Source organism: Tenrec ecaudatus, chromosome 5 (assembly GCF_050624435.1).
Source record: "Tenrec ecaudatus isolate mTenEca1 chromosome 5, mTenEca1.hap1, whole genome shotgun sequence".
Taxonomy (NCBI): domain Eukaryota; kingdom Metazoa; phylum Chordata; class Mammalia; order Afrosoricida; family Tenrecidae; genus Tenrec; species Tenrec ecaudatus.
The window spans coordinates 18,936,956-18,949,264 of NC_134534.1; the positions used below are offsets into that span (position 1 = coordinate 18,936,956).

Consider the following 12,309-nt stretch of genomic DNA (forward strand, 5'->3'; position numbering starts at 1 on the left):
GGGAGAAAACCAAAGCTCACTGCCGTCAAGCTGATTCGGGCTCACATGCACCACGGGAGAAGGTGAGGCTGCTTGCCTGCTCCTGCAAAGTCTGACAGCCTCAGGTACCCACGACAGGGCCACGATGACGCCAAATCCACTCACTGGCTGTGGGTTCTTTCTAGAAGACCTCTTGAGACTCCGGATTCAGGCCCTAGCTCTGGATTTCGACATCTAGGCTCAGGGAAACTCTGGAATCTTAACCAGCCTCTCACAAGTTAAATGAGCCTCTCTACTCTGGGAACCAAACATAGGCAATGTCACTACCACCCCTTTATATTTCAGAGCAGAACCGGAAGTCAGTGCTCAGGGAACACTTGACAGGTGGTGGTCCCTTCTAATGATCCCAAAGCTTTTCTTATTGGAAGATGCTTGCTTACTGTCATGACGCTTAAATACATTCACATGTCACTGCTCGTGGTACAATTTCATTCATCGGGTTTTACCCTGGGCATGCCGACCTTGGTTGACAAGGTTAGACAGCTAAGCGTCACTCTTCGGCAATTCCAACACACTCTGAGCCTCTCCTCATTGGAAGGAAGGATCGGCATGGTAGTAAGAGAGAGTCTTCAAACCCAGACATGTTTTCTCTTTCTCAGTTTTATAGTATGTTCTGGCCATCTGTGTGTGAAGATAGGCTTTTGATCGATGGGACTTCAGACCCTTGGACTTGGACCCAGTCTGAAAGCTCCGGGACAATATTGGTTCTAGAACTGCAATTTAGATGCTCCCTCCTTTTTGTCACCAATAGCAAATTAAACACTTCCTGAAACACTGAAGGATAAATTCTTGACTCACCCACAGATGAGTCCCTGAAAAGATACAGGCATATCAAGTGTGCCCAAGTCCTATTCCATGAAAAAGCATGAAAGGATTTGGGGGGGGGGGAGAGTATGATTTCCTTTTTATGACATCCAGAATAGGTAGATCTAGAGAGGCATGGAAGGATTTTGATATTTAAACTATTCTACAGCGCTTGCGTCTGTGCAGCACATGATAATACTGCTGCAGTGAAGCGAGGGAGAGCGGAGCTCAACAGCATTGCTTTGTTTTCCTGGGTCTCGCGGGGGTTTTATACCTTGGAGGGGCAGTGTTCCTTACTTTTCGACAGTTCTCTAGTTGAAGTTCCCTTCGTGGATGAGCTTTCCACCTTACACAGGTTCTGGCTTTCACAGGTTTCACTGTCATAACAGTACTTTGGAATGGCAAACGTTTACCAGCCAACTCATTAATCTTTCTCGTTTTAGCTGAGAGCTTGTTTAACTGGAGCACAGGTGTGGCTAAAGCTTGCGACCAGTTTTCTTTCATCCAGGTGTCCACATGCTTCCAAAGCAAGCAGTGGGAATCGAAGGAAACAAGCAAAGAGAAAATTAGCTGGAGGCAACCCCAAGTCAATATTATTGTGATTATTTTACCTTGCATAGCTTACGAGGGCACGCAGGGGATGAAACTGCTGCTCTTTCCGAATTAGCAAGAATAATTCACCAAGAAGCTTGATGTATTTCTTGGAAAGAATTGTTTAAAAAAAAGAAATCCAACTCTCACTCCAGAAATTTTTCATGCATCTCATTTTGAAGAACAAAATTATAATGCAAGGTCCATAAAACAAAAACTCCAAGTAGATCTTTCATCCCTACTCCTAAACACAATGTTCAGATCTTTGGCTTTGCCTGGCACGGATCACTTGTAATGCCCATGAACTTCCTCAAAAGCCTCCTAGGCCAAACCTGTGGGCCATGTCTGGTTATATGTTGTGGGTATCGCTGTCCCCTGGGCTATCACTCTGCTTTATAACATTCCCTCTATCTACTGGAAAGCAAGTCATTGCCGGAAAAAGGTTGAGGTCAATCAACTGTATACATGACTTAAGAAAAGTCATTCTTTCATAGGAAAGGTTTCTGAATAAGGAAAGGGGAGAAGGGAAAAAAATCTTACAGCCATAGAGCTGATGCCGACTCATAGGAAAGGGATCAAAGCATAATATGTTGCTGGGAGCCCTGGTGGGGTAGTGGTTACATCGTGGGCTGCTAACTGCAAGGTCTGTAGTTCAAAGCCACCAGCCACTCTGTGGCCGAAAGATGAAGCTTTCAGCTCCCACAGGGGCAGTTCTACTCTGTCCTATAGGGTTGCTTTGAGTTGGAATTAGCTCGATGGCAGTGAGTTTAGTTGGGTTTCATTTGAGCAAGTGTATTTTGGAGGCTTTCCCCCCTAGAATGACTCAAAAGTATACAACATAGAGTCACAACCCAAATGAATGGGGCCGAATAAACGAGTGTTCTAATGAGGGGAACTGCCGTGTACCCCATGACTCTCAGGGCCTTCAAGTCGGTTCTGACTCCAACGCCCTCCGAGGGCATGGAAGAACTGACCCTGTGAGTCTCCGAGATGGCAGCTTCTCACAGAAGTTGAAAGCGTCTTCTTTCTTCCCCATGGAGCAACTGGTGGTTTCAAACTGCGGACTTTGTGGCTATAAGCCCAATGCATAACCACCGTGCTACCAGGCAATTCTTTGGAACTCAAACTCATGTAAACTTGTCTGACTAAAAACATTTCTAGACAACCATCTGGGGGGGTGGTATTAGGGGGCTTCAAAATATTTAGGGGGAAATTTTCATGATCTTTCAACTGCGTTTTCCTATGACCTTTTGTCAGAAAGTCAGAAAACACGGGAAGGCCAGGGTTAGAAATACATTGTTTACTTGCAGAAAAAGAAGCACTGATAAACACCCCAGGATGCATAAAAATAACAAGTACCTGAGATCAGATAGCAGGGACCTTGGTGGTGCTATGGGTTAAGCATCGGGCTGCTATCCACCAGTGAAGTGGCTGAGGCTGCTCAGGCCCAGGAAGATTTGACTGTGTTGGGAACCTTGTATTGGGTCACTATGAGGTGGCGGTGACTTAATGGCAGTGGGTTTGTATTTGTTTGTGCTTCCATTTTGGAGGGAAGATATAATTAAAAATAAAGGAGAAATGGCAGTAAACACAAACCATAGGAATTTATATTGGGGGGAAATTTAGCTATTCATTATAATTATGTCGCAGCAAATAATTTGTGAACTGAAAGGTCCTGCGAAAGCAAGATCTACCACCTTCAACCATAGCCGCCGTCGCCTTGCCCAGCACAGGTCTTTGACCCTCGTGGGTTCACCATGGATTGGAGTTAGTAACATCTGGTTCACACACACATGCACGCGCACATGCACATGTGTACAATGAAAATTTTATTATCTAAATTTAGCTCTTTGACAAGAAGTCAAGGCAGCAGAAGCAAGGCGGGGACCAGGTGCCGAAGCCTTCTCCACGTGAAGCAGCAAGGTGTGGAGACAGGAACCAGGAGCGGAGTTAGGGTTAACCAGCAACAGTAGTTTCTGGAGAGAGTCGAGTGACCAAGGAGTCAGCAGAAAGACTAGCAGGAGTCCCCAAGTTAGCCTCGTTAGCTCTGTTAGTCGTGGTGCCTGGGCGTTTCTGGTCAGTCATGCTTATACAGACCGTTCCTACCACTTCTTCCGCAGGCTCCCCTTGAGCAGTCAGATAGGACACCCTGAACTGCTGCACGCTGCTGTCTGAAATGTCCCATTTTACCCGCAGGCTGGAGGTGGTTTCATCATCTACCACCAGGTTTCTGATTCCTGTCCGGAAAACTAGAATAAACACAACCAAGAATGAAAGAACTTTTAAGCCGCCCTCTCCCAAAAGGATCTGTTTGCGACACTAGCATCGTCCAGCGGCAGCAAGTATGGCACCATGGCCTCTTCTCCATCGAGCAGATTCACAGGAAGCAAGAGCACATCCACTCTGTGGTTAATGGGGAACCATGATGCCTACTGGTGGCAAAAGAAATGCGTTTAAGGCACACTTAAAATGCGTCTTACAGCCATCACCTCTGTGTAGACATTACTGAGGACTGAGGAGGACCCTGAGACCAAGGAAATGGCCCAGAGAGACCAAGGAGAAGCCAGAGCATGAGAAGTTCATCCTAACACTCTGTTGGACTGATGGTCACTGAGGACCAAATCTGGTCAGTCTCTGTGTATGAGTCAGCATCCAATACACGCTCCACCCACGAGTCCCCTCAAAACACAGACCCTTCCAGCATGGCAGACTCTACCCCTTAGCCCCGTGCATCCCTCCAAATCACCTCCCTCCCTCATGTTCTCCGACACATGCATCGTCATTCCCCAAGGTCGCTACTCTCTGCCCTGACTTCCTTACATTCTGTGCATCTCCGCTGTCCCTTGACTCTATCATTCATTCACTCACTCATTCATTCAGCAAACAGTCAATGAGTTTGTGCTGCATGTCAGGCTGAAATAGATCTTAATATTGATTCCCTTTTAACAAAAATAGCACAAGTGCTCCAAAGGTGGTAGGAACTTGACAGTGACTCAGCAAAACTGGGTGGGGGGTGGGGGGTGGGGAGTGGGGGGGTGAGACAACTTCTCACATGCAGGGCCAAGAATTATCGATGACAGGAAGAAATGGAGGAAGCCTAGGAAATACAGCAAATAAGACCAAGGACAGGACAATAATGCTACAGTTCAATTGGGAAACGTCTTGGATGTTAGGATCAAGAAATATTGAGACAAAGAGAATGGCTCAGTAAAAATTAATCAAAGAAAGGATGGCAGGGCAGCTGGGAGGATGGCTGGGTGGAGAGACACTAAAGGTCTCCAGAGGGAATATAAATGATATTGCTAGACTTGTGTTTTATCTGGTTGACTCTGACATGAGCTTGGATGTTTATTAAAGGTAAAGATAGGCTAATGGGGGGAAAAACTGATGTAGGAAGACAACACGAGGCAAGTCTTCAATACCGACTTAAACGCAAGGAAACCATGGTATAAACCGTTCTCAACTGAGAGTACAGAAGTCACCGGGGAAGACACTGCCCCTGGGGATGGGGGCGGCTGTGAGGCTAACATCTTTGGAAAGGTTCGAAGGGAATCCAAGAAAAAGAGGGACAAGCTACCCCTGAGAACTAACAGTGAGCTCAGTGGGCTAGGACACCGATGGACACATAGGACTGTAGGTCAGGCTGAGGAAGAGGAGGAAAGCTTCTGAGAGGGGGGAAATTCAAGCTGGCAGGCCAGGGAAGTAAGAGAGAAGCATCTCTTTTCCTAATCAATAATATAACATAAGTACCATAATAAAAAGCATCAATATAACATAAATAAGGAGACAACGTAAGTGTTGTTCCAAGCAAACATTTCTTAGGGGCGGCGGGTTCCTCCGTGTCCATACCTGAAGTCACAGGGGAGGTAGGTGGTAGGTCCGTGGCTGGTTCTGTCCAGACACTGTCAACTGAAACAAAGCCAAAAGAGAAAAAAAAAAGTTCACATCTTAAAATTCCAGAATGAGCATACATGAAAAGAACACCATGCATGTGTGCAGCATTTTGTAGCTTTCGAGTATTCATTCCAGCTCCAGCCTCACATGCGGTTCTCCCAGCAACCTTGCCTGGTGGAAAGATGTGGGAGTTGTCAGGAAGGCAGACGCCAGATCCATTCTCCAGAACAAGAAATGGACGCCCAAAGACATCTGCTTCATTTAAGTATTTAAATCACTCCGACCCAAACAGGAAGCCTCCTGATGACTTTGAAATGGGAGCAAAGCCACGATAATTAAAGGGACTAAGACAGTGCCATAGACCAAGCGGAGTCGCGTATGATATCCAGGACACTTGCTGCCATTGAAAGGCAGGAGAGTAGAGGCCGCCCAGAGGCACTTTGGCAGAAAGGCCTGGCGAGTACCTTCTAAACTATTAGTCCTCTAAAAACCCTAGGGAGCGGCAGTTCTGCCCTAACACAAGCGAAGCCACCACGAACCAGGGACAACTGGGCCGACCACAACTGACTTCTTTTTTGCAGGCGAAAGAGGAAGTTGTAAAACAGCTCCCCAAAAAGATAGTATCAAGGAGGACAATGAGATCAGGCTCAGTGAAATGCATCTTCTGTTCTTCAATTCCCCCTGCACATCGGGGGAGTTGTTGGCATTTAAGGATGTGGGCCTTGCAAACCACCAGCAGCTCCCGGGGAGAAAGACTAGGCTGTCTGTTCCGGCAAACCATTCTGGTGCTGGAAACCCACAGGGGGTTGCTCTGAGTCAGCATTGACTCCATGGCAGGGAATCTGGAATTTGGTCCTCCACCCAGGTCCTCTCTTCAGAGCTGAACACTGGCAGCCAATGGGTCACAGCTGCGACCCACTCTGGGACCTGCTTCACCCCAGGTCACAGCATCTATCAGGAACTGTCTACCTCCAATGAAGGGAGGCAGGGACATTGGTCCAGAGCTCCCAATCAGATTCCCTGAAGCCTCACACGCAGCCACATCATGGGTCAGCTTCCCCCTACACTCCGCCTACCACTCACTCCCTGACAGATGTGTCTCCTGAGTAGACTCTTCAACAAACCTTCTGGAGGCAATTTTCTGCTTCAGAATCTGATTCCGGGCAAGCCAATCGAACATAATTCATTATGTGCCTAATACCTCATATGAAAAAAAATGAAGAGATGAATGAATCAGTTATGTGGATTTTGTAAAAGACTCTTGGAACCTGGATCAACTTGTGAAATTCTGGACAGTTTGGGACATGTTGTAAATTATTCCACCCATCCAAGGAGCCCGGAGGCACCATCAGGTAAGCATTGGACTGCTACTCTCAAGGTTTGTGGTTCGTGACCACCAGTGGTTCCACAGGATGAAGTTGACATGGTCTGCTCCAGTAAAGGGTGACAGCCTTCTGGAGACACGACATAAGGTCACTGTGAGTCATCGTCACCTTGATTGAAGTAGGTGGAATCCATTCAGACTTTCAACAATGTTTATTATGCACTTGACCCAAGTAGGGTGCCAAGTCCTGAGATATAATGATGGTCAAGACAGGCATGTATGTTCCCTGCCTTCATGGTGATACCAGTCTAGGACATTAAGATGCTTAACGAGTCAATTTCGTTGACGATGGAGTTACATGAAGAACTCCGGGGACCAAGGAGACATCAATGCCTCTTCAGGCAGGGATGAGGCTGATGGCAAGGGGCCACGGTGGGGTCAAGAGCATGTCCGAATAGGCGGTGAGAGCTACTGTGGTCCAACTTGGTCAGACTGTGACTTACGTGTAGTGCCAACAGCAGTCACCACCTCACTCTCGCTTCCATCCTCAAGTACAGCCAAGAGAGAAACTTCATATTCCGTGCCAGGTTCCAGGCCTTCAATGACATGTGAATCTTGGTCTTCTTTCAGGAGAACCTGAAAAACAGTGGTTGCTTAATAACGGGCTTTACTTGAATAACGGGAGAAAACGAACGTTAATAAACAAGGGTGGGGGCAGTTGGGCTAGTTGTGACTGAGAAACTGCCAGCGCAGCAAACATCATTCATGTCACTGAATGGAACACATGAAAATGGTCGAAAGAGCCAGTGATTGTTCTACACGAAGGCAAGTCAAAAAGTACTGCAGTGGGATTCCCTTTATAGAAACATGGGTATGTTTGGGGCACTCCAAAGAGTTAATCATGATAGATTTCCATGGAAGACTCAGAAGTTTGTGGGAACTTACAAAGAAGAACTTTTGAGAAAAATGGGAACCTGCATTGATGAGAAAGAGGCCAAGAAAGTTGTGGCAAGGAATTTCTTCCCCCATAAAACCAAACAAAAATGGCACCAGCTCATTCTTCAAGGGTAGCAAGGGCTCTCATAAGAGAATTTCACAGGAAACCGTATCCCGTCCACCCTACAGCCCTGGATCTTGCCTCCTCAGGCTTCTGTTTGGTCCCCAAGCTCAAAGGTTTTGAGCGAGTGACAAGTTTCTGAAACACAATTTGAAGCCCTTGAGGATGCCCAGACTCCCATTTCAACAGGGGGCAAGTGGAAAAGAGCCGAGCGCTTCATGGAGGGGTGAGGGAGAGAGAACCATGGCCTTCCAAAGGGCACAGACCTCGGTGGAGGACAGGCTGACAATCGCTTCCGGATTGAGCAGTCCATTTTGTCTTAGTCTCACACATTCAACCACCCGAACAAATGTACCCAAATCAGAAACCAAAGCCATGGCCATCGACTTGATTTCAACTCTGTTGACCCTGAAGGATAGAGCAGTCCTGCTCCAGCGAGTCCCCAAGGCAGAGGAACCCATCCTCTGCCCACAGTGTGGCTGGTGGGTTCCAGGCACATGAGACCCTGTGCCACCAATCTCCTCCCAAATGCCAAAAAAAAAAAAGGAAGGGAGGGAGGGAAGAAATGACCAAGCCTAGATAACTTCAAGGCTGATGAGCTCAAGTTTAAAGTCAAACCTGAGACCTCCCAATGCCTTCGTAAAAGGAAAGACTAGTATTCGTAAAGTGGTGTCTTCAAGTTTTATTATCAGTTAAGGAAGGTAAAGACTCTAAAAACTATATTTGTATAATATCTAACTTGAGCCCTAAACCAGTGCATTTTAATTGTACCCAAAAAATGTGATCTGACCTCATGAAATCTCCACCACACAGATATAAATTAATTCCAGGATTCTCCAACTGCTTCCAAAAGGGAAGACCAACGGCAAAGCCTGAGTTCCCATTCCACTTCCTTTCAGGGGTCACACGACTCACCTCTTCGGTGTTCCCACCGTAGACGGGAATCCACATCAACTTGTGGGGCCCCTCATCAGCAGACAGGGGATGCCAGGTCACTCGGAAACTGTCTGTTGTCACCTCATCAATTTCCAAGTACTGCTGGGCTGGAACATCCTCTGTAAGTCAACCCAGAGGGCTTGGTGAGGAACCGGAGAAGGGAAGGCAGTCTGGGGGAGAGGAGACTCCGCAACCTTCAGGAAATCACATGGAGGAGGTGACAGCGATGCTGGTCCATCCTCTGCGCCTCTACTTCCAGCATTTACCGACAATCACAATTAGGAAGCCCATGGATGTCACAGATTTTGACATGGTGCCAGTCATTTCCAGACTTCCTGGAATGATCCCTTCAGCCCCATTTCCATTTCATGCTTAAATCATTTGCTCCTAAGAACCTCTAGGGAAGAACAGTTACATTTTGCACCTATGGCAGCCATCTGGAGCTAATACAATTGATCGGGTCTCCCACTAGTCTGTGGTCGTACAGTGGTTATGCACTTGACTGCGATGTACAGGTCAGAGGTTCAAACCCACTAGCACCGCTCTGTAGGAGAAGACTGTGGCAGCCGGCTTCCTTAAACACGGGCTTTGGACTGCCGATGGAATCATACTACTCTGCCCTGCAGAGTCGCTAAGAGCAATGGGTAATATTTCGGGATGCAGAAAGGAAACAACACCCATCACCCCATCAGGGATCGTCATGTCATTGATTTTCATTATCTGAATTCTATGATCAGAGTCTTTTGGCAAGACGAAGAATTCCAGCCAGAAAGTGCTGAGCTTTTTTTCTGTGGACATGATTTCTTCATCCAGCTTCTTTCTCCTCTCCCTCCAAAGGACCTTTTATCTCCTCAGTCTGGCACTGTTAGCTTCTGAGTGCAGCTCATGATACATTCAGAACATAAACAATGTAGTGGTCGCTACTAACAGGCAAACAGGATTTCATATTTATTGAACCATTCTGGGGTCTTGATGGGTCAGAACTGACTAGTTGGCAGTAAGTTAGGGTTGGTTTAGAGGGTATAGAAGGAGCCCTGCAGGCACTGTACAGTAGGTGCTAGGCAGCTAACTGCAAGGTCAGCAGTTCAAGCCCCCTAGTCACTCTGCAGAAAAGAGATCCGGCAGTGTGCTCCTGTAAATATATATGGTCTCAGAAATGCTAGGGAGCAGAGTTATTCTGGACTACATGACCTCTCTGAGCCAGAAGTGACTCAAAGACGGTGGGGGGGGGGGCGTAGCGTTCATGTAGAAGAGAAAACAGATGCACTCCGTTTATATTTAATTTATTACTTAGATTTGCGTGTATTGTGTTGATATGTAGTGCCCATTAAAATATTTTAAGTGTAAAATGACATGAAGTTGTCATTTTGCCATGCACAAGCGATTGGGTATCAGTCCTTTTGGAAGTTCACCGTCACACAAATATTCATATGAGTGAAAGCAGCAAGAGAAAAACTTACAGAGAATAAAAGGAATTAGGGACACAAGCTATATTTGCTTGAACTGAAACCTTTTAAGTTTAGATGGTCTTGTCCCTTCCCTTTCCTTAGCCAATACAACTGCTACTGGCCTCACTATGGCTCGTGGTTCATGGTAATCCCCTTTCAAAATCGCAACTAAGGAGGCCGTTCATTCTGTTTCTGTCCCGCTGCTCCTAGGAACCTCTCCAAGATGTGACAAAGCTCACCGGTGGTAAAAATGCCAGTCAGGGGCTCCGACTGTCCTTCGTCATAGATGGAGAAGATGGCAATGGTGTACTCTGTGAGGGGGGTCAAGCCCTTCAGGGGAAATGTAGTGATAGGGTCCACTTCAACCTGAAAGAGCAAGAAGACATCAAAGCTGTGCTGTGTCCTTGCCATGCAGGGGAGGCAATTTGCATCATTATCTACAGCTTGCTTATGGGACATAAAGACAATACGTTCAACTCTATAAAGAGTTACCATCTGGAAACCCACGGGGCCAGTTCGATCCTGTCCTTTAGGGTCACTGTGAATCAGAATCAACTTGATGGCAGTGAGTTGGTTCACTTGGCTGGCAGCAAAGCTATAAATACTCTTCAGTTTGAAGCCAGTCAACTTTTGCCATTGACCCATCTCTCTGCCACACTTTCACAGGCACACTAGGCTACAGCTGTCCTAGCCTTGGGTCAGGTCCACGTGGTTCCCACCTCAGGGCCTTTGAACATGCTATTCATGCTAGCTGGGACCCACTTTGCCCAGGTCTTTCGAAAATCAGTTCTTTCTCATCTGTCAGGACTATAGTAAAATTCTACTTTCTCGGGGGTGGGGGGTTGGCGGTAGTGGTGATAGTGCAGTGTAATTGCTTGGCATGGCTCTTCTAGCCATAGACTTTGTGACTCCCACCAAATGATTGGGTTGGACCCTGAAAACAGGGTTATGAAACGCTGACATGAGGATTCCTTCATTCTGTCAACCCATTGGATTTAAAAGAGAAACAAGAGCCAGTAGTAGTAGTAGTAGTAGTAGTAGTAGTAGTAGTAGTAGTAGTAGTAGTAGTAGTAGATTGTGTCCTTGGGACCCAAGATCCCTATATTTATCCTCTTAGACCCAGGAAATGGAGAGTATAACGCTGGAGAAGCAGTGGAAACAGTAGATTTGCAGCAGCAGAAATGAAAGTACCAGCAGAACCAAGAGTACAAGACAGGACCAAATGGAGGGCTTGTCAGCCCCTTGAACATGGAAGCTGAGTGCCTTTAGGCAGGAGTCTCACTGGCAAAGTGGGCAGGCTCCAGGCACTTAATTAGGAAAGCTAGGTTTGCTCACCATTGGAGCTAGAGCCACGTGCCTTCAAGCTGAGGTGTGTCTTTTCTACTTTTACTGGCAGTGCAAAGGGGTTTTGTAACACTTCCCTGAGATGGCAGAGGCCAAGGGCACACATGGCTGGGAAGTCACGGATCAGTGGGCACATTGTGCGTGTGGGCACAGCTGAGAAGAGGTGTTCCTACTGGAGAACCACTATACTGTGAGCACTGCTGATCCTGCAATGTAGCCAGTTAACTCCCCTACTAAAGCCCGTCACTTCAAGCATCGTCTGTGGGTTCTATGTGCCCATTGCAATGAAGTATCAAACCCAGGAGCAAAGTTGAGTGTTGTGAGAGGGACAGGCGGTGTCAGAATTGGTAGAGAAGGTTAGAGGTTGAAGGCAAGTTTGACCTCTGCCTCATAGGGCTCAGCCGTGGACTGATGTGGATTTTAAGACTCCTTCCCCCTGGTGAAGGAGCTTTGGAGGTGTACATATTGGGCTGCTAACTGCAAGGTCAGCAGTTCAAAACCACTAGCTGTTCCTTGGGAGAAAGATGAGATTTTCTACTCCCGTGCAGACTAACAGTCTTGGAAAAGGTGGAAAAGGTGGAAACGTGAGGCTGTGAACACACTGGGGACTTGCCTAGAAGTAAGTTAGCAAGTATCCAGGATTGACTTATAAATCTTCCAGGCTTAAGTCTCAAGCTCTGAAACGCCAATACCAGAATGGCTTCATTCTTTAACTTGTAGAAAAAACAAATCCCTATGGAAGATATGAAGTCAAGGGGAAATCCGCCAAACTGCATTTGCATATTGCTACCCATTTGGGGGAATTATAATAGCACCCAGAATGAGCCATGGATTTTTATATCCATCATCTCTTCCAGCAACCAACTACCAAC

General features: G+C 46.8%; 1 protein-coding gene across 3 annotated transcripts in view; it reads right to left on the reverse strand.

The window, feature by feature from the left end:
- The window catches only part of COL14A1 (collagen type XIV alpha 1 chain), a 218,803-nt gene that overhangs the window by 127,734 nt on the left and 78,760 nt on the right, over positions 1-12,309 (reverse strand). For 2 of the 3 annotated variants that reach the window (XM_075549322.1, XM_075549324.1), the window contains exons 15-19: positions 10,333-10,459; positions 8,625-8,764; positions 7,156-7,288; positions 5,284-5,343; positions 3,532-3,683 (exon numbers count right to left, since the gene is read on the reverse strand). In XM_075549322.1, coding sequence (XP_075405437.1) covers positions 3,532-3,683; positions 5,284-5,343; positions 7,156-7,288; positions 8,625-8,764; positions 10,333-10,459 — 612 coding nt within the window. The remainder of the gene's footprint in view (positions 1-3,531; positions 3,684-5,283; positions 5,344-7,155; positions 7,289-8,624; positions 8,765-10,332; positions 10,460-12,309) is intronic. The other variant, XM_075549323.1, reaches the window with a different exon arrangement.